Source organism: Thunnus maccoyii, chromosome 3 (assembly GCF_910596095.1).
Source record: "Thunnus maccoyii chromosome 3, fThuMac1.1, whole genome shotgun sequence".
NCBI lineage: Eukaryota > Metazoa > Chordata > Actinopteri > Scombriformes > Scombridae > Thunnus > Thunnus maccoyii.
In genome coordinates, this window is record NC_056535.1 from 29,117,079 (window position 1) to 29,144,502 (window position 27,424).

General features: G+C 40.9%; 1 protein-coding gene across 4 annotated transcripts; it reads left to right on the forward strand.

Annotated features, from left to right (window-relative positions):
• On the forward strand, positions 1 to 26,714 carry nisch (nischarin). 4 transcript variants are annotated; one of them, XM_042405848.1, is made up of 29 exons: positions 214 to 239; positions 328 to 408; positions 1,915 to 1,998; positions 3,029 to 3,211; positions 5,276 to 5,324; positions 5,999 to 6,162; positions 6,256 to 6,351; positions 6,881 to 6,976; positions 7,071 to 7,223; positions 7,836 to 7,904; positions 8,236 to 8,421; positions 8,884 to 9,012; positions 9,239 to 9,352; positions 10,735 to 10,927; positions 12,841 to 12,959; positions 13,593 to 13,681; positions 15,045 to 15,344; positions 16,098 to 16,384; positions 16,884 to 17,095; positions 17,220 to 17,707; positions 17,910 to 18,094; positions 18,227 to 18,290; positions 20,006 to 20,144; positions 20,547 to 20,697; positions 21,756 to 21,875; positions 21,985 to 22,146; positions 22,333 to 22,505; positions 23,541 to 23,728; positions 25,018 to 26,714. In XM_042405848.1, the coding sequence occupies exons 2-29, from the start codon at positions 328 to 330 to the stop codon at positions 25,343 to 25,345; spliced, it is 4,602 nt and encodes a 1,533-aa protein (XP_042261782.1). In that variant the 5' UTR covers positions 214 to 239; the 3' UTR covers positions 25,346 to 26,714. The 4 variants fall into 4 exon arrangements, with proteins under 4 accessions (XP_042261781.1, XP_042261783.1, XP_042261784.1 ...); XM_042405847.1 differs by having other exon boundaries at positions 1 to 408; XM_042405849.1 differs by lacking the exons at positions 15,045 to 15,344; positions 16,098 to 16,384; positions 16,884 to 17,095; ... (8 more) ...; positions 23,541 to 23,728; positions 25,018 to 26,714 and adding an exon at positions 14,660 to 15,029 and having other exon boundaries at positions 1 to 408.
• The last annotated feature ends 710 nt before the right edge of the window (positions 26,715 to 27,424 follow it).

Sequence of the window (27,424 nt, forward strand, 5' to 3'; positions counted from 1 at the left end):
TTTTTTTTTTTGGTTATCTTCGGTTTTATTTGGGCTTTTTCGTACGACTTGTCCACTACCTATGTCCTGACTGCTCATACAATGCTCGCATATCTGATAAACGTTTAACAAACCTGAAATAAAAACGCAGTCAAAGAAAAATGTCTCGGAACAACTGTAAATAAAGTTTGGCCGTTTTGAAGCAGTCAGCTGCTCCTGTACCACAACAAATATGGCGTCGGGAGGCGGCTAACTGAGTGGTAGAAACGCTGGACATTCTCCAAAGCTTGTTTTACTTAACATTTGTATAGTTATTAACAGATTATATTTGCTCGTGTTGCTCTAAAGATGGAGTCCTCCCCTTTTCCAGAGGAGGTTTCGGAGAGGAAAGTGTGTGTTGTCGGCTCGGAGCTGGTGGAAAACTACACTGTAAGCTACGTCCGGGTTCAACGGCATTTAGCTTAGCTTGTAGCTACCCTAGCTTCAGATCTGTCAAAGTGACAGCGAGTTAATGTCGATGAAGTCCTTCTGATAGTGCATGTTACATCTAGTCAGTTATTGTATATATATTTTTTTGCGCCAGCTGTTATGTCTTTATTGTTAAGAGGCTGGACTAAATTAGCCACTTACCCCACAAGCTAACCGCTAACTGTCGAGCTAAATGAGCTGTCACAGTTTCAGAGCGACATTTCAACATTTCCTCTGATGTTTATAGACCTGACAGCCCTCTACAGATTCTGTTTTCTCTAACAGGAATGATATTTCGTTTATATATCGTGTTAGTTCAGTACAGTTAAGTTTGACAGACAGTAGTTACTCACATAGCTCATAAAATCACGATTACTCACTAGAAGCAGAGCACCGCATCTGCTACCGTCTTATTTTGTTCTCTCAAATTTAAACAGTTGTCTTGTTTGTTTGGTTTTTTGTGTGGATTTCTTCTTTTTTTTAGATACAGTGTATTTATTTATTTTTTCTTCTTTGTATTTTATTGTACTATGGACCCCCAATGAACTGTGTCCTTAATAAAGCCTGAATTGAATTGAATTAAATCTTATGGAAACAAATTTCTGCAAGGAAAGGAACAGTTGAATTATAAATGATTATATCTAAGACAGTCCAAGTCAAAATTATGAGAAAATAAGATAAAAAAAAAAACTCTCTAGTTAAAAATCTAGTCATCACTGACTTTGGACATAGTCTGACAAAAAAAAAATCTTACCACAAGGTCCACTTACTGGAATATACTTTGGAGCTTTCAGCCACATCTCATGGCCTTCCTCAGCAGATGGAGTTGCCATGGAGATGGGTCAAGTGTTATCACATGACCTAAGTATGGAATTTGTTGGTCAAACATCCTTCTTGATCTGGTCTTATGTTTAGGGCTTCAACTAACGATTATTTTCAGTATTGATTTATCAGTTGATGATTTTCTTGATTAATCAATAAGTTGTTTGGTCCAGAAAATGTCAGAAAAGGGTGAAAATTTTTGATTGCTGTTTCCCGAAGCCTAAGAGAACTTCTTCAAATGTGTTGTTTTGTCCACAACCTAAAGATATTCAGTTTACTGTTATAGAAGACTAAAGAAACTAGAAAATGTTCACATTTGAGAAGCTGGAACCAATCAATTAACTGACTAATTGTTGCAGCTCTATGTTTTCTCTTTTCTATGACTGATGTCTTATGATGTGTGCTACTGTTTTTTTTGTTATGTGTGTTCTTACTGCCTGTGTTGTTTCTCTGCTTGTTTATTAATTTATTGTGGAACTGTTGTGCGAACTACAAAACAAATTTCCCCATCCAGACAAATACAGTAGATTTTTATCTTCCTCCATTTATTATTGGAGCATCTATTCAGCTCAGGAACTGGTTTGACTCCAGCAGATCCAAAGCAGTCAGGTTGTAATGACTGAGCGTCCTGCTCTGGTGTTTCAGGTCTACATCATCGAGGTGACGGATGGAGAGCACAGATGGACGGTGAAGCACCGATACAGTGACTTCCACGACCTCCACGAGAAGGTAAGAGACAGAAACAGGTCAGCAAGCAGCCATTTACCCCCATGAGGGATTTCTGCTCAGGTAAACAAACAGAAAGACAAAAGTGTTTTTATTTTGAATTCTGTTTGGTGCTGTGATGCATGAAATAGTGTTTTTTACTGATGGCGTTTTTAAACAGTCTTGTCTTTATGCTGAACTATAACATGTTAGACATTCTTCTTTATCCTGCTTTTGCTAACAAGCAGGAATGCAGTTAAATAAAGTCATTTATTTGCCTTTGTGAAATTCTTTTAAGAACAACACTCACAGCTGTTATAATAAACAGATTATCTGAAATTCCATGATTGGTACAATAATTAAAAACTAAAATTTCGCATTTATCAGAGGATAATATATCAGCCACCAATATATTTTGCTACTCATGCTACTCGTTATAACCATAATATTTCGTCAGTGATGCATCACTTCTGTTCTTGGTCATAATATCCAACATTGACCATAAACAGTGTTGACAAAATGTTTATTATGTATATCTGTTATGATTGATTAGCAGTCTGCTATCAGAAAAATGTTTGGCAATAATGGAAAGTAAATTTAATTTGTATTTAATGTGCTAAAACATAAAAATGCCAGTTTGGCCTTTTTAAAAACTACAGTACTTTCTGAGTTCAAACCTGCAATAGAACAGAGAGCGGGAGCATCTCATGAACAGAAATGGTGAGAGAACAAACCAGACTAGGGCTGCAACTAATGATTATTTTTAGTTTTGACTAATCTGTCCATTATGTTTTGAATGAATCATTTAATGTCTATGTGGTTAAAAATGTCCATCACAATTTCCCAGAGCCCAAAGTGACGTCCTTGTTTTTCCAACCAACAATCCAAAACCCAAAGAAAACTGGTTTCTCACGATAAAAACATAGAAAAGCAGCAAGTCCTCACATTGGAGAAGCTACAACCAAAGAATGTTTGACATTTTTGCTTGACAAATGATGCTTAACTTATTGTGATTGTAGTTGTTTGTTTTATCCTGATGTTTGTTTCCCTCCAGCTGACAGCAGAGAAGAAGGTTGACCGACGGCTGCTTCCTCCGAAGAAGATGTTGGGGAAGAACTCAAAGAGTCTGGTGGAGCGGCGGCAGAAGGAGCTGGAGCTCTACCTGCAGACGCTGCTACTGCAGTTCCCACAGGCCACACCCTCTCCGCTCGCCTGCTTCCTGCACTTTCACCTATATGTGAGTACACCTGAGGCTAACACAACCTACGACCTTTGCACATGTACTGCAGCCTCTTCAGGTGCTACCGCTGATAGTATTCTGCCAGCCCATACTTAAGTTGTAATAGAATATAACGTGCTTGAGTATACACTCAAATACTGCAACCAGTAGGTACACTAAATGGCCAAAAGTATGTGGACACCTGAACATGGCAGCTGCATTAATCTGCTGCTATAACAGTCTCCACTATTTTAGGAAGACTTTTCACCAGATTTTGGAACCTCGCTGCAGGGATTTGCTCCCATTCAGCCACAACAAAACTGATGTTGAGTGATAAGACTTGGCTCACAATCGATGTTCCAGTTTGTCCGGAATGTGATAGATGGGTTGTTGGGGTCAAGTTCATCCACACCAAACTGGGAAAACCCGTTCTTTATGGCTCTGGCTTTGTGCATGATTGCATTGTGATGTTGAAACAGAAGAGCCTTCTCCAAACTGTTGACACAAAGGAGGCAAACAAATTTCTGAAATATCATTGTATACTGTAGCACTAAGATTTCCTTTCATTTGAACTAAGGAGCCCAAACCAGGAAAAACAGACAAACATGAAACAAAGCATGAAACTAAATTGCAACATTGTTATTGTTTTTTCACAGAATTATGTCTATGTCAAATCAGATGCGCATGCGTCGGTGTTTGTGTTTGCCCGCCAGAAGCTGTGTCAGAAATCGCCTTTCAGCCAGTTTTTAACCAGTTTTATGCCATATCTATTCAATAACTCTTTTTGATATTGGTCGTTTTAACCCTACATTTTAACTGGATAAGGTTCTTCAATCATCGGATGCAGATCTTAAGCGATTTTAAGGACCTGATTTCTACAGTAAATTCAGCCATAATGGCTGTGTGTGTGGGCTGCAATCATCAGTACTCACAGTTGAAGGAGGATATCCACCACCTAAAGACAGAACTTCGAAAAAAGGACCAGCTGATTGACAGCTTTATCTCCATCGCCACCGCCCAGGCAAAGCATATCTCCCATATGCAATCCTCCAGCCTTATCGCCCCGGCGGCCCGGTCGCTCTCCTCCCCGATGTCACAGCTGATCTCGGCCTCTGCCGCCACCCTTCCTTGGCTGCCTTCGGTGCACACCGGCACAGCCCACCCGGAGAGTCCTGCAGCCGAAGCGGGTGGCCATTCCTAGAAAAATCCTATTATTCAATTAAAAGGTTTATGACTAATTAAAGATCAGTTTACTGAGCAACACACATTGGAAACACAAAGAGAGATCTTTTAATGGCCAGTATTAACTGAATGATTACACCAAACAAAAACTGTTCAGACATTTTATAGATGGTTCAATTAGTCGGGTAATCAAAATAATAATTTACAGATTAAATATTTGTGTCTGTATAAATGTGTGTTGCTGTGCTCTATCATAGGATGGAGTGTAAATGAGGGAACAATGACATGATTGTATTTTTTTCCTTCTGTTCAGTAACCGATGTTTATTTCCCAGGCTGAGAAGCAGTGCTTCTGTTAGCAGTATTTAAAGGCGTTGTGATCACATGATGATGTCAGTACAATGACAGGCCAGTGTTGGCTGAGTCCTCAGGACTCTACAGAGTAAACAGCCGATAGAAAAACCTTTTCATGTGATGTGAGATGATCAACACGTGACTGTCACAGACGAGTTAAGTCTCAATCACAAAAAACTCAGCTGCAATTAATGCGTCATCACTGCATAACTATAATGTAACTGTGATGAAAACAACTGAAAATATGATGTTCATTGTCTGAGGTGAGGATCAGGCGTCTGCAGGTGTTGCACTGGTCCCTGTTCACATGTGGTTTAAGTAATCCCGGCTAACATGATGCTATGTGGCTAAAGATTATTCTTTTAATTCTCAACTGTCACAGAAAGTTATCCTGACAACATTTTTCAAGAAAAGATTGGTAGAGAGTCGAAACCATGATCAGCTGTCTGTTGAGCAGTAAAGAAATAACATCAGTTAAATGAGTCTACAAGCTAAACTGTTATTTTGAAGTGAATCCAGTTTGAACAAACTGTTTGTTGTCTTTCAGGAGATCAACGGCATCACAGCAGCACTGGCTGAGGAGTTGTTTCATAAAGGTCAGCTTCTTTTCTCACCTTCGACCTGTTTCCTCTCATCTAGTTTCTACAACTGTTATAATAATGAAACTCCTTCTGTGCAGTGGTTTGTTTCTCTCTGTGTTTCTGAAGAGAATTTCTCCCTGCAGCTGTTTTTGAGCTGTTAGAAAAAAACAACTGTTTTAGTTTAAGAGCTAAAGTTCAATGAGCCAGAACGCTCTGACCCTTTGTATCCACTGTACTTTATTTATAAGGGACGATGCACATTATTTACACAATTAGGATGTAAATATGTCAGATTTAGTCAAGTGACTCTTTTATTGGATAATGACATGATGTGATATTTAATATTTTTCTCCATATTAGGCTCTGCACTCTGTGTTTTATTGAAAATACCAGTTTCAGTAGCTGTTGAAGGCATCACACTTATGATCTGCTGCAGTTTCCTCCAAAGAATCCTCGGTGGCCTAAAGTTCATGTGTACACAAACAGATATAAACTGACAACCATGTTAGAACAAAGCTGAATGTTTCAGTTATCGTCAACGTCTGGTTTGTAGATGTTGACCTGTAAAACAACAGCTGTGAAGAGTTAACAGTTCGGACTAACTGACTAGCATGTTAAAACTGATAATTGTTCAGATCAATTGTTGTACAGTGATCAATATCAAACCACTGTGTGTTTGTGTTCTGTAGGTGAACAGTTGCTGCAGGCCGGCGAGGTCTTTTCTCTCCATCCTCTGCAGCTTTACTCCGTCTCCCAGCAGCTCCGTCTGGCCAAACCCACCTGCTGTAACGGAGACGCCAAGACCGACCTGGGACACATCCTCGACTTCACCTGCAGGCTGCGATACCTCAAGGTGACACAACTCTTTATTTAACTTAAATCCCAAATGTACAGTTTACTATACTGATGGTATATGTTCTCACTGTTTTTTGTCTCTGTTGGTCAGATCTCTGGTACCACAGGTCCAGTAGGAACCAGCAACATCCAGGAGAGCAGTCTCCCCTTCGACCTGTCTGTTTTCAAATCGCTGCTGCAGATAGAGGTACCTGTCTGTCCTCGAAATACTGTTCTCTTATCTGTACACATTTAGGATTCCTCCCTGGGTTAATGAAAACCCAAACATTTGCCCATTTATAACAGGTTAGTGCCAGATTACAGGAGAGACTAACCACCTATGCTGCTTATTCACATAAACGGGTTGTGCTGGAAACTTTGTGGTGTAGAGATGACTTGTGGGTCCTACAGTGGCCAAAACATAAAGAGACCAAAAAAAAAAGAATAAAGGGGGTGGTGTCCGGTGGTCTAGGTTATACCGTAACTGTAATGTTCCTAAAAAGAGACAAATTAATTGATATGATCACACAAATGCCAACTAATGTGAGCAGCAGCAATCAAATGCCATGATGTACCTGAGATGTTGGTGCTTAATTAATTATGTAACCATGTTCTCATGAGTATATTCCTATAACAGTAGTTGATGGGAACACACTGATGGAGGTTTTCTTTTGAGTTTTCAGACTTAAAGTCCACCAAAATTTGGATAAAAGCATAACGTCTCTCTCTCTCTTCAGATCAGTGAGTGCAGCTCTCAGCAGATTCAAGGTCTGTCGTCTCTGAGGTCGAGTCTGGCAACTCTGAGTATCCACCACTCCACAGAAACTATGATGGTACCATTTAAATTAAATACTACTCTATAATATACATGTTTATTTGTAACTTGTGTACTGATATGTGTACTGTGATGCTGATGGCGTCCTCCAGTCGATCCTGGTCCCGGAGGCGAGCGAGTTCTCTCAGTGGGAAGTTGAGGGGGCGGAGTCTGGCTGTGCCGTCACCGCCGTCATCCCCGTGTGGAGAAACCTGACCACGCTGGACATGAGCCGCAACTGCATCAGTACCATCGACAGCTCAGTGGTGAGATACGTCCACCAAACCTAAACAGAGACGGAAAGTTTGAGCTTCACCGAGAGTTCAGTCGATAAATTCAGTCGGTGTTTAAAAGTTTCCATTATTTATTTATTTATTTATTTTCCCCACAGTGAAATCAGAGGAGGAAATACTGACTGACTCTAGTCTGTCTGTCTGTTCATTTCACACAATATCTCAGATGTTGTTATTATTATCTTTAATAATATATATGGTTAGATTTTATTTTAATGATTTCTTGGAAGGATTTGTGTCACTGCTTTGTTCTGTTAAGTTCCCATGGTCACAAAAATCCTTCTTAGAGGAAGCTGTGCATCTCAAACAAAACACATTTTGAGTTCTGGCATTTTGTTTCACAGTAATAACAGTAAAACAGTCTTCAGAACTATAAATTTGAATGTCATGTGATCAGTTTCTGACCTTGTCTGAAATCTTGAGATCCAGATGATTTAACAACATTTGGTTGTGGTGATTCAATTAAAGTCGATCATGGGTCAGTTGGCTGTTGTATCAGGACAGTCTGAGTAAGTGAATAAAAGACAGTTTAGGCTCCATAGATCAGTTTCTGTTTGCTGACACTTGAGTTTTTCTCTGTTGTAGAAACTGATTCCTAAGGTGGAGTTTCTGGATCTGAGTCACAACCAGCTGTCCTCAGTGGAAAACCTCCAGGTATGTTGATTAATTTGATGATAATGATCTATATTAATCAATTATTTGCTCGGACAATACTGGACCAATGTCAGAAAATAATAAAAAAATGTCCACTTCAGTAAGTCGAGCTTATTCTCAGGAAATTCTGTTTCATAAAGGAGATTTAAATAAGTGCTGTGTTTAGTGTGACACAGGTTAGAAACACCGTAACAGTTAGTATTGACTCAATTTTAGGACTAAACTAAACACTCAGCTGCTGCAACAGACAACTAGTCCTGACAAGTGCTGTTGGACTGGTGTGTTGTTTGGTGTTAATAATAGTACTGACGTAGTTGTCCTGTGGTTGCAGCACCTGTACAATCTGGTCCACGTGGATCTGTCCTACAACAACCTGCGGGTCCTGGAAGCTGCTCACACCCGTTTAGGCAACATCAAAACCCTCAGCCTGGCCGGCAACCAGCTGGACCAACTGACCGGCCTCACCAAGCTCTACTCGCTGGTCAATCTGGACCTCAGCCACAACCAGCTGGCTCAGGTAACCACAGTGAGGCCGCCCTCGCCTATAATTTATTGTAAGAGTGCAAAAAACTACTCCATAGCTTTTGCATTCTTATAATTCTATATATATATATATATATATATATATATATATATATATATATATATATATATATATATTTGTATCCAAAGAAAGAAAAGAAAATATGTTGAAAATGATCACTTACAAAAGGTGTTAAATATGCTTTTAACATAAAAATAAATAAAAAGTGACAAAACTGTCAATTTTAATTAATCTCTTTCTTCATTTTCTGTCATCTGTCTAGTATCAACTCTCCAATAAAGGCATAAAATACCCCCTTTTTTTTTTTTTTTTTTTGAAGAAACATATATCAGACACACTCTTGAAAAATAACTTTAGACTGTGAACAAGGGAGTCAGTGGAGGTTGATTTGGGTTGTTGGTGATAATGGTGATGATGGTGTTTGTATGTTTCCAGTTGGAGGAGATCAGGAACATCGGCTCTCTGCCCTGTTTGGAGAAACTCAACCTGTCCAATAACCCCATGTGCATCATCCCTGACTACAGAACCAAAGTCCTGGCCCAGTTTGGAGACCGTGCAGCAGAGGTACATGACCGAAAACCACCTCACTGTTAATATTACTACTGCACTGCTACTGTGTTACCACTGTTACTACTACAGCGGAGGTACATGACCTTCTACTACTATAGAAACTGCTCATACTACTACTGCTACAACATCTTTATCAATACTACTGCTCCCACAAGTTCAACTGCTTATTTTTTAACCAGAGCACACATCTATGTTTGTCTATCCTCTGTGTCTTCGTCAGGTTTGTCTGGACGGTAAAGTGACGACAGAGAAGGAGCTGGACACAGTGGAAGTGTTGAAAGCCATTCAGAAAGCCAAAGAAGTCAAAGATAGGATGAGCAGCGGTGACAAGAAGGTACACTCTGTCACACTGAATCATGCAGCACGAGTCAGTGTTAGTTAGATTATATTGTCAGGTACTGTATATTCACACAGCCTGCACGTTAAAGGTTTAAATAGTTAAAAATGGTGAAGAGTTTCATTGTAATTAGTCATTTAAATATCTGGTATTTGTGTTGTTGCAGTCGGGTAGAAACCTGGAAACTCTTTCTTTGGGGTTTACATGTTTTAAAAGATATTTCACGTTACTTGTGTGGTTTTAAATATGGGTAAACTTTTAACATGATCAGCCTCATTTTACATCTTTCTTGGTCGTTTTCTATAATCGTTGCTTTTAGATTAATTCATTCTGAAACCTGCTGTAGTATTTTTGTAATTCTGATGCAATTATAGACCAATCAGAAACCACCACAAGACAAAATCCACCAATTACATGTGACTATTATTGATCCAGATATCTAAAACCTCTGATTAATCACTGTTATTAAAATACACCTTCCACTAACAAGACCTTTTTAGATTAGAGAAATTGTGCACATCAGCAGCAGAGTTTAGATGCAATAACAACATCTTGTATATAACCAATAAATTATACAAGTATGGGCATAAAACAGGTATGATTAGGTGTGTGTGCTCTGATCTGTGAAGTTCTTGAGCTAAACCTTTGTGTGTTTAAACAGTTTAAACAGCTTTCAAAATTGTGTTAGTCTTGTATATTTCCTGTAAAGATTCAGAACACATTCAGACTTTTATTCATTATTCGCGCATCGTTCTGTAGACACACATATATAGAGATGGAGACATATTTCAAGGCCTGATTATTCTTGCTTTTGTAACAAAACAGAAGAAAAGGTTTTTCTTTTTAGGCCTTGAAGCCACATGTTGGTCAGTCTTTTGAGAAAAAAATGTTTAAAACTAAATGTGCATTCATTCTCAAGGCTGGACACCCACACAGGAAGCGATTCTGGGGAGTTTAACAATATCCACTGAATACAAATGTTTACAAGGTCGATGCGCAGGAGGAAAATGTTGACCGTGAATGTTTTATCAGCTTCACAAAAGCAAAAAAATATTGATGGGCGGCTTGTTGACGGATTTCTGCACATTTACAGATTGAAAGGAAGCTATGAAACCTGTCACAAGTCAGCAGGTTTCAACTTTCAGCACAGATTTAGCTCTTCAACTTCACAGTTTGGTTTACACATTTTCATACAACCTCATACATGTAATTACACAACTAAGAGCCATACTAGAGTACTGGATTGCTGAAACCAGTACTAAGAGCAGTGACTGTTTCTCTGCTGCTGATGGAGCTGCTGGTGGCACATTTAGGATCTGGATGATGATGTAGGTGACTTCTGCTCTCTGAAGGCTTCCTCCTCTCTGTCCTCTCGTCAGATCAGTGAGGAGACCAGGCTGTCTGCTGCTGCACCTCCTCCCCTCTCCTCTTCCTCTCCCCCTTCCTCTTCCTCCACCACCTCCTCATGCTGCTCCTCTGCTGTCGCTCCTCCTGCTGTCTCCTCTTCCTCTTCTTCCTCTTCCTCTTCCTCCTCTTCCTGTCCGGCCCAGCAGGCTGCCTGCCCCAGCCAAGGTAATCATGTATGTATCAGGCTGTGCAGGGCTGAGGGAGGGATGGAGGGGAAGGGGGGGCGATGGTTTTTATTTCTGCTGAAAGGCAGCGGCCAAAAAAATCTGGAATGTCAGGAATGTGAAAGAGTCTGTTTCCAAAACTAGCAGCTGGATAAAACAACAAACAGTGAAATACAGACATTTCTAGCTCCCAGAGTCTCAAGATGATGTCTTCAACTGTCTTTTGTCAGTCCAAAACCCCAAACCGCCAAAATAAACAGTTTATAATGATATAAAACAGAGAAAAGGGCAAATTCTCACAATATTTTACTGGATTAATGACTTGAGCAGTTAATCAATTATCAAAATTTAAAATATTCTCAAGTTTCAGTTGATTGACTGATTAATTGACTAATCACTTCAGCTCTAGCATCATCTATTCAGACAGAATTATTAGGATTTACAGTTTTAATAACATGATTTCACCCTGAATGTGTGTTCCTGGTCGACAGATACAGTAGGTAACACTGCTTTTTCTTTCTGTAAATGTGAAACAAACAGAGATACAATCGCTGGTTACAGAATGTTCTGAAAATAAAGAAAACAGTAAATAATTATCCCTCTCACATCAAGATAATTATCCCTCTCACATCAAGTCAGACTCATAGTTTCTGAAGCATCTCGTGTCACAACAGCCACACTTGTATGAAATAATGCCTCTATTCTTTGTCCCCGAAGGTTAATGTTAGAGGAGATGGTCTTTGTTTCAGACGAGATGATCCACCTCCGCTATAAATGATGGCAGGAAACCCTGAATATCATGAGTCAAGTAGAAATATGTCCAGTACAGAGATAGGTCCGGGATGTGTTTAGCCTAGCTTAGCACACAGACTGGAAGCAGGAGGAAACTGCTAGCCTAGCTCCATCAAATGAAAATACACCCCACCCTCTAAATCCATCTGATTTATATGTTTCATCTTGTTAATTAAACAGAAATGTAAAAACATCAAAACACGAAATCTGTCTGGCTGTTGCCTTCAGTGAAGATCAAATTTAATTTAATTCTCTCTGATTTTGTATATTTTCTTTTCTAATCTGACAGTAATTAGCCTTGTGGATGTAAACATGACTTAAAATGTTGTCTACAGATAATGAAGATAGAGATCATCTTTTAATAGTCTCTAAACTAGATCTCCTCAGCGTTATATGTCTTCCTGCTCAGAGTGAGAGGAAATCACTCATCGGTTATCTGATGCTTCATAAGTTCATAAGTTCAAACTCAGTCTTATATCACAAGTGTTTACAGAGTTGACATTTATTCATCACACAGGTTGCACCAGCCTGATTGATTCTTAATAAAACTTAGCTGTAACTATATTTACACCACTGACAACTTTATTTATATGCTAACCTCCCTCTCTGACTCTAGTAAACGGTTTGTTGTGGCTTAGTGCAGGCTGCATACCGGGTGTCTGAATCTGAATGCATGTGTATTTTTTTTTTTTACGCCTGTCTAGTGAAACAAGGTTTAAGTGTTTTTTTGATTGTTGTTTTTTTTAATTGGATTTCTTTCATAACTAAGTATGCATGAATATATTACTACAGAAACTTAGAGCATCCACCGTAAATCATTTTTAGGTCCACTATGTTCTGTTTCAGTTTAATTTAAAATTTTGTAGATTATTATTTATTTTAGTGTAGATATTTAGTTTCCCATGACGACCTGTTTACCCTGAAAAGGGAAACAGTGAACGCTTAAAACGATTCTGCACAGAACAAGTGAAATTAAAGACGTCAAGTTGTGGCACAAAATGTCAGAATCAATCCAAACATAGCGGCTCGAGCACTGAACAGACTCACATCAGTCAAACAAACAAGTCTGCAGATGTTTTCCTCGGCATCAGCATCGCTGATCTGTTTGGTTTCCTGTTTCAGAAGTGACGAGCAGAGAAGAAGCCGCAGTCCCCCCCAGCGTTCTCCCTCCTGTGGACGCTGCACCTCCCCCCGCAAGCTTTAACACCAACACACACCTCCTGTCTGCTGACACCACCCAGGTTTGACACACACCTGAAACACCGGGGAGGGCTGGTGTCTGTTACCGTGACAACCAACAGGATGTCAGTTAGAAAGAGAAAGGAATTTTGATTGGATGAAGGGCTGGGGGGATGTTTAGAAGTCTTTTAAAGATTTTCTGCGGTGGAATTATGTAACCAAAATGACCCAAAATTAAACTAATCATTTAGATGAGGGGGTGTAAAGTGAAGAATGCCAGAGGATGTAACTAAATGTCAGAAATTTGCAGAGTGAACTTTCTGAGGTCTCAAACGCAGCCTGAAATACTGACAAGTTAACAGTCTTAATTTTAGAGATCTAAATCTGCACAGTTAGTTGTTTGTAGATGAGGATTTAGCTTTTTTTTTTAGCCGATATTGGAGTGCTATTCCACCACTTTGGTGTAGACTAAAATATCTTGACAAATACTAGAGGTATTATCATGAAATTTGGTACAGATTCATTTTCCCTGCAGGATGAATTGTAACTTTGGACTTTTCTTGCTCCAGCAGCAGTTCAACGTTTAGTTTACATGAGCTATATGAGGTGCACAGACGGAGGTAGAATTTGTTCAGATGTTTGTGTTTGTTTACAGTCAGCTGGGTTGTCATGTTTCTTCATGTGTTTGTCTGCAGGTACAACAACCTGCTGTCAGTCTGTCTGAACACACATACTGTGGAGCTCCTACAAGCATTACTACGACTGTAACTACTACTACTGTCTGGTCAGTATCAGATTACAGTGTTACTACCATAATATATATAAAGAACTCTAAATAAAGTTCAGGCACTTTTACTTTAAAGGCTTTTAATAGCTGACATGACAATAACATTTTTTTTAAAAAAAAAAAGTACAGGAAGTGTTGCATTGACTATAGCTTAACAGCAAAAAAAGCAGCAAAGTAGAGGCGTCTGAAAATTGTGAGTGAACGAAAACAGCGTTTGTTTGTGAATATGACACAACTTTGCGGTTAAACTGATTGAATTTGCTCTGTGGAAATGTACATTATACTGAATTTATGAAGACAACATGACAACAAGGAGGAAGTGTTGAGATTGCATTAACAGCAAATTCAAACTACAGAGAACAGAAAAACTTTTTACAACAATGTGACAGAATAAACTTCTAAAACAGGGAAATTAGAAATAAAGTACAGTTTCCAACATGAGACTTTCTCAAATAGAAGTGTCTCTGCAGTCGAGGTTCATAAAGACCCCAGCAACTATTTGAACATTTACTGTACTACTACTACTGCGACTACTAATACTACTAATACTATGACCTGGGGCTTCCTGGGGCTGAATGGTTGAGACATCAACCACAACATCCTCAGTTCGATTCCAGCCGGGGACCTTTGTTGCATGTCATAGCCCTCGTTCTTCATTGGTTTCCTGTCTGTCTCTATACTGTCAGCTGTTCAATACAGGCAAAAAATTCAAAAAAACATTATAGTAGTGCCTGATAAACACCAGCTAACACTGCTGTAAACTGGTGCAGGTGAAAACCGTAAACAGCTGTACATCTACAACCACCCCCACAACATCAGAAAAGACTAATGATGCTCCTGCTACTCTTTAGATTTACTGCTGCTTCTGAAACTGTTACCCCAAGTACTACTATCAATTGCACTACTACTCCCACAGCTGCTTTAGTCACTTTTATTAATGTTATTTATTCAGTCAGGCTTATCTCCTGCTAACAGAACCTGCTGGAAGTCAAGATGGAGGCAGCTGTAGGTCTTTATGTGTCCAGTAGGAGGTGCTGCTGCTCCTCCCTCCTCCACTGGAGAACAGCTTCAGGAGAAGTCAGCCTTGATAACACAATTTTACTTTAATACTTCCAAATCTCTAATGCTCTCAGTTTTTCTCTGTCAGTTTAATTGAGCTGCATTGAGCTACAACCGTAAAGCAAAAGAACAGATAACGAATGAAAAGGAATCAGTAATGTGTGACAGTTGGTGAAATAACTGTGAATGGGGGTATTTATGAAAGTAATACATAGCTAATAGGACAAGTGTTAAATAATTTGAACTGATATTTCTTATGTAGAAAACTTAGAAATCTCTGCTCTTCCTGTTTCTCCTCCAGTTGTGTCTGCTCTTCTTCCTCCTCCACACAAATTGAAACCAGTTGCTCCACCTGCAGCGCCACTTGGTGTCCTCTTCTTCCTACTCGCCTGCTCTCCCTCTCCTCCTCCTCCTCCGACAAAGACTTCATTATCCAGCTCTCCCAGCGTCTCGGCTCTACCTGGAAGGAGCAGAAGAAGATGGATGAGGAGGAGGAAGAGGAGGTGGAGGAGGAGGAAGAGGAAGTGGAGAGAAAAGAGAGGAGGTCTGAATCCAGAGAGGTTCAGTCCCATGTAGAGGGCACAGAAGTGGGAAGTCCCAGGTAATTCAACCAGCAATGTTCTCGTCTTGGTTTCAGGGATTTCTAGATGTCCCCCTGGTTTATGGGATTCTTAATGGTTCTCAGATCCCCAAAAATTCAAATTGGTGTCAGAGATCCCTTAAAACTGAAGTTTCCTTTCATTTCTTGGATTTCCAATGGTTTCTGAGATCCCTGAATGTTCTTGGATTCCTAGAGGTTTGTGCTGGTTTACTGGATTCCTAAAGGTTTCTGAGATTCCTAGAGGTTTGTGCTGGTTTACTGGATTCCTAAAAGTTTCTGAGATTCCCTTAATTTCTTGCTTGCTTGTGGGGTACCCAATCATTTCTAAGATTCCCTAAAATTCACGTTGGTTTCTGGCACTCCAAATGAATTCCAGTGGTTTCTAGGATCCTCTAAAGGTCCCACTGGTCTTGCCTAGTTTCTATGATTTCCAGACATTCCTCTTGGTTTCTGGGATCTAACTGGTTTCTGCAATCCCTTAACAGCTCCTGCTGGGTTCAGGGTTTCCCAATGGGCTCTCCAATCCTCTAAATGTCCCACAGGTTTCTGGGATTCCGAAAAGGTTCTGAGAGCTTAAAATTTTTACCGGTGTCTGAGATCCCTTAAAAACTGGGTTCTGGGATTTCTGGCAGGTTGGTGAGATCCCTTAAACCTCCTGCTGGTTTTTGTGATTCCCATACTTCCATGTTTCCACAGTTGTTGCAGCCATGAGAGAAGGACTGTGTAGATGACTGTTTATACTCATTACTCCAGTCCAGGTTCCAGGGACGGCTACTTTGAGATGGGTCTGGATGATTCGGTCGAGGAGTCGGTCTGCTCTTCCTCCACGTCACTCGCTGCTCCTCCTCCGGGGCCCAGCGACCAGGGGGAGCTGCGTGAAGAGGAAGAGGAGGAGGTGCAGGTCCGCAGGGTTCTCTGGTGCTACTGTCTTCAGGTGAAAGAGGAGGTGGAGCAGAAGGAGGCGTGTCTGGTGCTGACGGACCGGCTGTTGGGCCTCTTGTACCTATCAGAGGATTTCACATGGACCAATCAGGACGCAGGTAAACACACAATCAGCTTCAGTCAGACTTTGTTTAGATACTTCTTGTAAACAAATATGGAAGCTGTGGTTGCTGTTCTTGTTAATATAAAGTTTTAGAATAAACACAACTGAAAAAAAACATCGTAATCCAGATATATACAGTAAAGCCGAAATAATCAATCAGTTAATTGAGTAGTGGATTGTCAGAAAATTAATCGGAAACCATTTAGATCATTTGAGCAATCGTTTAAGTAATTTTTTCTGTACAAACATTCCTTAGTTTCAGCTTCTTAAATATTAGGATTTGATGCTTTTCTTTGTTTTATATTATTGTAAACTGACCTGTGTTTTAAACCAAATCATATTAATTGATCGATTTAATCAGCAGTTTAATTGATAATAAAAACAATTGTTACTTGCAGCCGCAACATGCAGTAAATTAAATGATGTGTGGTAGAACTGTTGTGCTGTAATGATTCTGGTGAAATATTAACAGCGATCTGTTCTCCTGTTCTCAGACCAGCAGCAGAGTCCGACCACAGAGGAGGTGCTTTCCGGCCTGCAGGTGAACCTCCTGCTGCCCTACTCCCAGCTCCTGCTCTCCTCTCGAGATGAGCTCCCTGACTCCTGTCTCGCCTTCGGGCTCCGGGACGGTCCGACCCGCTGGTACATCTTTTCCGAGGCCGAGGAGCTGCGGCAGACCAGGACTGAGCTGACGGCACTGATCCAGGTCAGAGAGAAGCACATGAGCCGTTTTGAATCCCTAAACAGCCTCGGATCAGTTTTCTGTCACTGTAGATTTTTTTTTTCAGCATTTATCAACCTAAAGTCTTTCTGTCATTGTGTTCATGCAGGCAGGAGAGTTTCAGACCGATCCGGAGCCTCTCAACACTCCTCAGCTCCTCCCCCGCTTGCTCCTAAACTCCTGGGAGCTGGAGGAGAGTCAGGCAGCCCGGGGAGGCTACCCTGCCCACCTCCTCCCCTCTTCCTCCTCCTCCTCCTCCTCCTCCACCTCCTCTGCCTCAGACACCCACTCCCTCCTGTCAGACATCTTACCCAAGAACGAAGAGCCCACACTCCCTTCTCTCCTCTTCCTCACCCACCGACACCTCTGGGTGCTGAAGATGGACTTCAGAGAGCTGGCAGAAAGAGAGAGGAGCAGCACTGACCTTCATCACCCCTCCTCCTCCTCCTCCTCCTCCTCCTCCTCCTCATCCTCATCCTGGTGCAGGCTGGTCCGTGTGCCCCTCGGCTCTGTGGTGCTTCACCCCAGAGAGAGAGCTCATCATGTTGGGGATAAAACCAGCAACACGTCCTGCCCCGACCCAAAACACCACCACAGGTACAGAGGCTGTGATTGGTCCAAATCAATGGACTCGATGTATTCGTCCTATTCTGGTGTCACACAAAGATTAATTCCATGTCTTTGAAAACAGACCATTAAAATTAACTCATCTGATGTTCTCATATGTTGTTCCTATTCTTCAATTTCCTTGCTGTTAAATGTTGTCATATCTGTATTTTAACCACCATGTTGTGCCCAGGAGGAGTCACACTGTGGAGCTGCTGCTGGGAGGTCAGAGGCTGCTGCTGCTCTTCCCTCTGGCCCGGGACAGAAACTCTTTCCTGGGGGAGCTGAGCCAGCAGAGAGCCTCTCTGGAGGGGCTGAAGATGGTGGCTCTACCCCGACCCTGCAGACCCTGTCCACATCAGGGACAACACACACAAGGTGAAGAAAAAACTACCTGTTAATACACGCAGATCAACAAAGGAATTTTCCTCATGATGGTGTGGTTTTGTTTGAACTCTCCTGGTTTCTTCTCCCAATTTGTTTGACACCTGTTTGTTGATGTGTTGTCAGGCCGTCACAGATCCAGAGACCAGTGCTGCTGCACCAATACCAAGAAATCACACGGCTCCAGCAGGTAGAATTCTTAAACATTTCTGTTTAGTCCAATATAGATTACTTTCTCTCCACATTACTGCAGAATTATTCCTCTTGTGTCTGTGCCTGCATTTACAGCTGCCTGATAATATCACAGTTTTACTTTAACACTAGAACCGCCACAGGTAATTGTATGTTAGTATGTTTTAATAAAATATTCATGTCCTTCAGTCTTTGACTTTTCCTAAGATACTGTTGTGAAGCACCGCATATTGTTGGCTCCAGATTAAAAACATGGGTATTTACACCTATAACCTCCACCGGTTAAAATTTACCCGTTTATGAAATGCATTTATTTTTGTGAGGTTCATGTTTTAAAATTCTATGTTGCTAAGCAACTACTTCAAGTCATAATTAAATTATAACGAGAGCAGAGGAGAATGACCTGCAAAAAAAAAACCTTCACCAAACGCCTGAAGAGCAGGAAAGCTGAAAGTGTGTTTGAGGGACACGTTTAATCACGTGTTCAAATGAAGACGGTCGGGCTACTCACAAACGTTCATTTTGTATAAAACTTATTTTCAGTTGATTGATTATTCATTTACTTTGCCAGTTGCCTTGTTCTGTTTTGATGAATATATAAGCCTATTTATGTTACGATATAAATTTTAAAAAAGCTTTAACCTCAAGTTTCTTGTTGATGTTCTCTTATTCAAACACTGTTGAAATGCCTACATTATAATTGTTTTTAAACACTTGAAATAAAAATAGCTGTATTGGTCAGACTCTAATGATCACTAGTATCAAATTTCATAAAATTGCATAAAAAGAAGTTATTTTTTAGAATTTATTTATTTATTTTTGTAGTCCAAACTGTCAGTGAAGTCATCACACTGCTGCCTGGTGTTTTATCACTTCATTTATTATTCCAGCCAGGAGTTACACCTTTGTTTCCATTAAATATTGAATTGTGGAACTGTATTATTCATCAACACCACACTTAAAATAAAAATGAAGTAATTATAGTAGCTGGATCACTGTGACTGATTTAAATTGTTTCCTTGATTGAACAACCTGACAATCAGCATAGTGATGAAAGAGACACGGCTTTCACTCAAGGCTAAATAGATTCTGTAGACACATTTACATTCAACACATACAGATGATCCTTAGAGGAGTCTGACGGGTCCAAATTATCTTTAGTCTAATCAGGTCTGTGTCAATATGTAAGTATGTCTTATACTCAAGTGGACATAAGTGTGACCAGCCCTGATCAGGTGATGCATCGTCATTGTCACCGGAGAAAAACTTGTTTTTTGATTCAGACAAAGAGAGAGAGAATTGTGAAGTGCAGGAAAAATTACATGTGCAGCTGCTTGTTGATAGGTGGAGCGTCGTGCCGCTTTTAGTCTCTCTGTGTGGGTCTGTTCCAGTCTACCACATTTTAGATCAGACCTGTGAAGACCTCTGTGCAGGACTACTAAAAATATACATCACATCAACCCCCTGGACTCATCAGCTGATCTGATTTTCACAAACTCAACTGATTACACTTCACTACACATCACATGTGCCACTGTCCTGTTTTCCAGCATCAACTTTCCAGAAAAGCAGCAGTTTTATTACATTTGCTCCCTGAAGAAACGGTGTATCGTCTTCTTCCACAGCAGCGATCATGAGAGATGACTTATTAACTTATTACTCATATCTTTATATTTTCCTCACTTCTCCTCTCTCCTCCCTCCTCTTCCTCAGCTGGGACTCCTCCTGTCTCCAGGTAGAGGAGAACCAGCCTTCCCCCCATCTCACCCCGGGTCTCTCCCCAGGATTGAAGCTCCTGGCTGGGCTCGGAGGACAACAGCTGCTGCCTTACTTCCACAGATATATAGCACTGGTATGAGACACACACACACACACACACATTTCTGTTTTAGCCCCAAATCAACTTACTGACAACTGTTTCCTGAAATAAATGATAGCTGTTTAAGGTTTTAATTTTTTTTTTAAACCCTGCCTGTAAGCCGAGCCCAGGGCACAGACAGCATGTAGAGTTTAGAGTCAGGCTCAAACTAGAAACAGATAGAAGAATGTTAAATTGCTCTCCTCCCTTGGTTTCTATAGAGAAAAATTGTCACTTCTCTGATTATTTTTGACCCGTGATGACGCCCAGTTGGTTCATTTACTGTCCCAGCTTTAAGATTGTTCTCCCACAGCATCAATCGTCTTTTTTTTTTTTTTTCTAATTCCAACTTCATATCTAGTTTTCTTTTTTACTTTTATGTGCCCCTGACATCAGTCTGAGGCGGAGGAGGTGAGACAGGTCTTGTGGCTGTCTGTGGTTCTCTACAAGTCTCCAGAGACTGAGCTCACCTGCTATCTGCTGCTCTCCACTGATACGATCTACTTCCTGTTGGAAGACGCCGCCTCCACACTTGGTCATCACTCAGGTAGGATGAACTGACACGATTGGTTCAGTCAGAAATTTGAATCTCATAATTTAATAGGAGTCACTGCTACTTTACTGCCACTGCTACAATTTTATAAAAAAATTAAAAAGTTTCACTACAATTTTGAGGCACTTATTTCAGAGGAAATATTATATTTTTAACTTCACTACATTTATCTAATGCTTGGAGAAATAAACAGTACTTATAATGCACTGCTACTGCTACTCCTTTCTTTCCTGCTACTACGACTACTTGTAACTGCTCCTGCTACTTTTACCACTAATCCATTTTATTTTTACTTCTACTGCTAATAGCCGTGTACAACTACTATCATAGCTGCTCATGAAACAACAACTCCTAATTCTTTTGCCAGTACTGTTTCTTAGTTTCTAAGTTTAGTCAACTTTACATTTTTATGCCTCCATGCTGGCGACCGCTGTGGCTTTCTGTTTTTGGGTTGCATGTCCGTCCCATTCTTATGAACTCGATATCTCAGGAATGCCTTCGGAGAATTTTCTTCAAATTTCGGCACAAACGTCCACTTGGACTCAAGGATGAACTGATTTAGATTTTGGTGACCTCACAAAACATGTTTTTGGCCATAACTCAAGAATTCACACGCTAATCATTACAAAGTTTCACACGAATGTCTAATAGGATAAAACAATGAAGTGATAACATTTTATATCCAAAAGGTCAAAGGTCAACTTCTCTACAAAAACAGTTTTCTGGCCGTTATTCAACACTGTAACTCAGGAACAGAAGGGGAGATTGTGACCATATTTCACATTTGCTCAGATACTGAATTGGTGACACTAATCTCAGGTCTCCACCTTGAAAGTGTGGTGATTGTTTTATTAAATTCCTTCAAAGTCACTACAAAAAATTGTATGTATTGAAGAACAGCAGAGGTTTATTTTTATTTATCAGTCATCCCACAGTTTGTTTTCTGATGTGCAGTGAACATTACGGCCTCAGAGTGGCATTAAGTCCCTCTGTAGACTTTCAGTTTTGTTAAATCTTTTCTCTCTTTGTATATCTCTTCATCTCTCTGTCAGTGTTGGATATAACGGACTCTGGAGATCCAGACGTCTGTCTGTGCTGCTGTCTGTCCATCAGACTCTCTGAGCTGCTGTCTGTCAACGTGGGACTGTTCGACCAGTACTTCAGAGTCGTAGGTCAGTGAATGTAGACACATCCGGTGTCTGTAGAGGTCATGCATATTTAAATACTGAGCTTAATGCTAATATTCTGTGTTGCTAATATTCATTCTCTCTGTATCTGCAGGTCGTTCGGCCGATCACATCGTCTGCTGTCTCAGCAGGGACAGTTACGGGACGGGCGTCTTCCTGCAGGAGCTGATGTCAGCTCTCAGTCTGCAGCAGCAGCTTCCTCCTCCAGAGCCATCAGATCAGGACTTCTACTCCCAGTTCACCAACACAAACACAGGTAACCATGTTGGGATACTGTCCCTCAGAGGAAATTTAATATCAAATACTACTTTAATAATCTGATTGGCCATCGATCATCCATACGATGCTCTTCCCGCTACACTCGAAGCTAACTCATCGTCCTCGGCGGCTCACAGAGTTGAGCTGATGATGATGACAGATGTGACTTTGTCTCCCCCTGCAGGTAAGATGCAGAACTATGAGCTGGTCCACAGCAGCAGGGTGAAGTTTATTTATCCCAGTGAGGAGGAGATGGGAGACCTGACCTTCATCGTGGCAGAGAGGAAGACTCCGGCCAGTGCAGCGTCTTCATCCTCACGCTCCTTCAACGTCCTGCTGTACCTGCTGGTCTTCCAGGTTTGAATACTTCTTTTTGTAATTTGTGATTTTAGGAGGAGTTAATATGCTGGAACTGTTTGAACAAGAGTGTATCCGTCCCTCCAGCGTTTCTGTTCAGCGTCTCCGGCTGTAGTGTGAATTGCCTGAAACAGTCGGTAAGCACAGGTTTTGGTTTTGATCTCTGTATAGACACGATGGTATCAAACCTGGCAACTTGACTGAGACAGCAAGACTTCAGGAAGCTTCACATGTTCACTGCACCCAACTGTTGTTCATCAACAAATAATTCTAGCACATAACTCCCCTTGAAACCACGATCTGTAGTTTTTACATTCCTGTTTGTGTACAGATTAAATAAACATGATACAGTGTTAATAAGTGAGCGTTAAAGATGTGTATTTTTTTACTTTGCACAGTGCATATAAGCATATGTTTCAAAATGTCTAACTATCAGCCATTCTCAGTGATTTTATATTGTATTAAATGACTACTTGGATGTAAACAGAGAATCATGTGACTGTACAGTTCCCCTCAGCTCTGTGGAGCATTTCAGCATCTTTCAGTGCATTGTTTGGGTTTTCCATCTTACAACTTTACTGTTTTGGTTCACTTGCACTGCTCTCATTTTTTGCCACAGCATGCAGCTGTTTTCAGGGGAAAAACCTCAGATAAACCCACCATACGTTACTTGCTCAGCACCAAACGGTAGACAGAAAAAGTTAGAGACTGGCAGGTGAAGAAAGTGGAACAGCTAAAGAGCCAGCTCTTTTGTGATGTGTGAGATGTGACAATAAGCGACTGTTTGCAACAAGTTTGCCATATCAGTGTAAAAGGTGTCAGTAATATGTTAGTGTTATGGTCGCGGCTTGTTTCCTCTGCCCACAAGTGTCCAAAAATGATTTCAGGCTTAAAAATCCTGTAATTGACTTAGTATGTAATGATGATTTCTTAGCTGGTTTTGCATTGCTGTTTTTCCAGAATTTGAATTTGTTATTTTAAACTCATAAAATAATTATTATACTTTTTTACTTGCCTTTCGTTCCTCTCCTACAGGTTCAGATCCCCAGCACTCTGTCCAGCCAAGGCTCCACCCTCTCAGGCTCCTCCTCCTTTACTGGCCCCGCCCCCTCACCTGTACTCCAGCCCAGGACTCTGATCCTGACTAGCACAGATGTGTTCCTATTGGACGAGGACTACGTTAACTATCCGCTGCCGGACTTTGCCAAAGAACCTCCCTCCAGGTGAGTAAACAGGAACTCTGCCCCCTTAAGAGAAGAATCATTTCCAGTGGCGGCCTTTAGATCAGGAGGCGGGTCAGACTTAAAATGATGAATAAAATCAGTGAAACATGTCGCCTCCTCTGAATGCAGCAGAGTCGGAAGTATGTAACAGAAAATAAACCGTCGTGTTTGTTTTCGTCTGCAGCAGGAAAAGAGGAAGAAGAAGAGACACTGACTGGCAGGCGAGATGCTGTGTGTGACATGTAGACAGCTCTGTCACAGAGAACATGGTGGTGATACCTGATAACTTGACTGACTAAATAGCCATTTCATTATTCAGTCTGACATCATGAAAGCTGTTGTGGGGTTATTTTGCTCTAACAAACAGTAGTGAGTTACGCAGAGTATCTCTCCCATAGATGTCATTTCCAACTGCTGGGAGTCTTCAATCAAAAATTTGACGATTTCAAAGTTGTTTAAAATTCAACATTTGTAATTAACCAACAGCAGCACTTCAGAGGACTGATCCACCTCAGAGAAATGATGCTGAAACAGAAGAAGCATCAGTTCTTTGAGCCCAGAAGCAGAGCGGATCTGCTGCTGAAACTGCTGCTTTTTGGGGGTTTTTTGTTGTTTTTTTTGTGTGTGTGTTGCTCTGCAGTTTACAAGCTCAAACTGTTCCAGTGTTTTAACTGAGTTTACAATCCAAAAATGATACGAAATTGAGTTTCAAACAGCAGATACAGACTCATTTCAAAATGTCTTGAACAGCCTGAATAATAATCTATAATATAAACTTGAAAATGAAAACAAACTGAGCTTTTAAAGATAATGTTTAATAAGAATCAGGGATCAGACGGGTTCTGGTCAAATGAATGTGAAGAAATCAATGAAGATACGCTGAAATTTTGAACCAATTTCAAATTTCGTCTTATTTGTTTATTTTTTGCAAGCCTGATCATGCAGATGCAGAAGCTCTGCTCACTCTCCCACTTCAAGATAACACTTTTACAAGGTTTTAACTAAGGCTGGAGCTGCTTTTGTTGTGTGGCAAGCCCTTTATTCTATTGAATATTTATTTATTTATTTTTTGAAAATATCAAATTACAAATAAAGTTGGGTACGTATATCCGAGGCCTAGTTTATAGATTCTGGGAAATGATTTAATTGAACTTCCACAGAACATCTGATAATAAATGTCAGTCGAGGACTGTTGTGTGTTTAACTGAAGTGACATCTGTCAGCTTATTATAAAACAGTATAGTGAAAGTCATCATCCTCCTTATCATCTTCCTCATGTTCTCCCTCAGGGAGCGGTACCAGCTGCGTGAGGCTCGGAGGATCCGGGACCTAGACCGGGTCCTGCTGGGCTACCAGACGTACCCTCAGGCTCTGACCCTGGTGTTTGATGACCTGCCCGGCCCCGACCTGCTCTGCCACCTCACCATGGACCATTTCGCCGCCGGAGGGGAGGAGTCCTCGCTCAGGACGGGTGGAGCCAGCGGGGGCGCTGAGGGCGAAGTCCAGTGGTGCGTCTTCGTCCCGGGAGCCGACAGCAGAGAGAGACTGATTTCACTCCTCGCTCGCCAGTGGGAGGCGCTCTGCAGCCGGGAGCTTCCTGTTGAGCTCACCGGCTGATTGATCGACGGGGGAAGACGGACAGATGGATGACTGTTCAGCACCTTGTATGTTGGTGGGAGCTGATTGTTTACAGACGGATTCAGTCCTGATTTACTTTTGAAAGGCCTCAATATGCTTCAAGTGAAGTTACAAAGTGTCATCTGCCGTCATAGAGAAGGTCGGTGAACCATTCAAACAGGGATAGATGAGCACCTTTTCAGACAATCCAGTCAAAAGGATTCATCGTGTGCTATTCAGTTGTTCACATGAAAATAAAAGTAGTTGTGTGAAGAGCGCCATCTTGCCATCTACGAAGATAGCAACAAATACTTAGTATGAGATATGAGATGAGAAAAATACTTTGAGTTGTGTCTTTACGCTCTTGTGATTGGCAGTGTCGATGTGGATTTTTGTGATCAAAAAGTGATCAAAATGCCAAGAAACACTTCATTAAACACTGCCAGTGTGGATTACCCTTTAAAACTCAACATATGCCAGTTAAACAGTAGAATTACAGTGTTTGCATTAAGGAGTGCTTGATCGACTATGTGTCTTTCGCATGTCGTGGCATTGAGACGACAAGCGGTGCACACTTTAAGTCTCTTCTCAAAGACGTTCATGGTGTTGAACACGGTTGCTCGCATGAAAAGGGACAGATGTAGTTGTGTGAAGAATGAAAAAAGAGGGTGTGAGATAGTTGAAACCCCACCCATGTTCACACCTCCACACACCTGGCCAATCACTGCGTAAAGTGGACATGATTGACACATTCGCAATTTCAGAAAGTTACAAAAGTTGACAGACGCAGACCCCCCATTTCTGCTGTTGGAAGGATGTGTGGGAGGGGGGGGAGTGGCACTTTCTTTGAAGCATACTGAGGCCTTTAGTCTTACTTTTACAGATTGAAAGGGACGTGGCTCTGCCCACACACCATTTGGTGTCTACCATCGGAAAAAAACTGAGGGTAGCGATACCCAGCAGACACCAGACTGCCATTACAGACAGTAGGATGAGCCTGTGACCTCAGGAGGAGCCGATATAGTGGGAGTTTCTGGCTCAACTTCATCCTCTTGCAAAGCGTCTCACATAGAGGAGATTTACAGATTTAGTGGGTGACTTGACAGACAGACAGACAGACAGACAGACAGACAGACAGACAGACAGACAGACAGACAGACAGGTGTTGCTCAGCAGGGGGCGCTGCAGACAGTCCACAGGAGTTTGGATTTTACTCATCATCATCTTAAAGAAACAGTTTGTCATTTTTTGGTAAATCTTCTTGTTGTGTCCTCTCCAGAGTCAGATGAGCAGATGGATATCAGTTTGGAAGCAGGGGGAAACTGTTAGCCTAGCTCAATCAAAAAAAAAAAAAAAAAAAAAAGCAACTCCAAAGCTGCCCAATTTACATTTTGTTATTTATGTAAAGTTGCTCTTAAAACCAAAAAATACTTTTATATATTTCCATTTCTACATGTTTTCAGTCCGATTCTGGGTGAGCTAACGAGAGGATTTCCCAAAATGTTGTTTTAATTAACACACACACACACACACACACACACACACACACACACACACACACACACACACACCGCAGCTCGGCACAATCTGCTCTCTGAACATTTTATTCCTTGCACATTCTAATTGATGAAGCAGTATTAATGAACTGTATATTAAAGCTTTTTATTAATATTATATTAATATAATTGTTGCTTTGGGACAGACGGATGTTTTCCATCCTGGAGCTGATTTTGTAATAATCATGAAGGTCCTGATGATATTTCCAACACGAACTCTGAAATGTCATATTTAGTATTATCAAGTATTATTTTTTTATAATTTCTTTGTGTTTTATCTTATTGTATCTCATGTTTTTCGTACATTATTATCGACAAATGGGAAGCCAACCAGTGTTGGACCCCCCCACCCTTCACCACTGTTGTCTACGTGCGTGTTGTCTTGTTAAAGGGGAATGCCACTGAATTAAAGTGAAAATGAAAATTCCATATTTACAACAATTCCTGTTTGGTTAAGCAATGGTGGTTTGGTTCTTTCGAAAATCAGCAGGATTTAACCACAGTCTGCGCTTTTTTCAGCTGA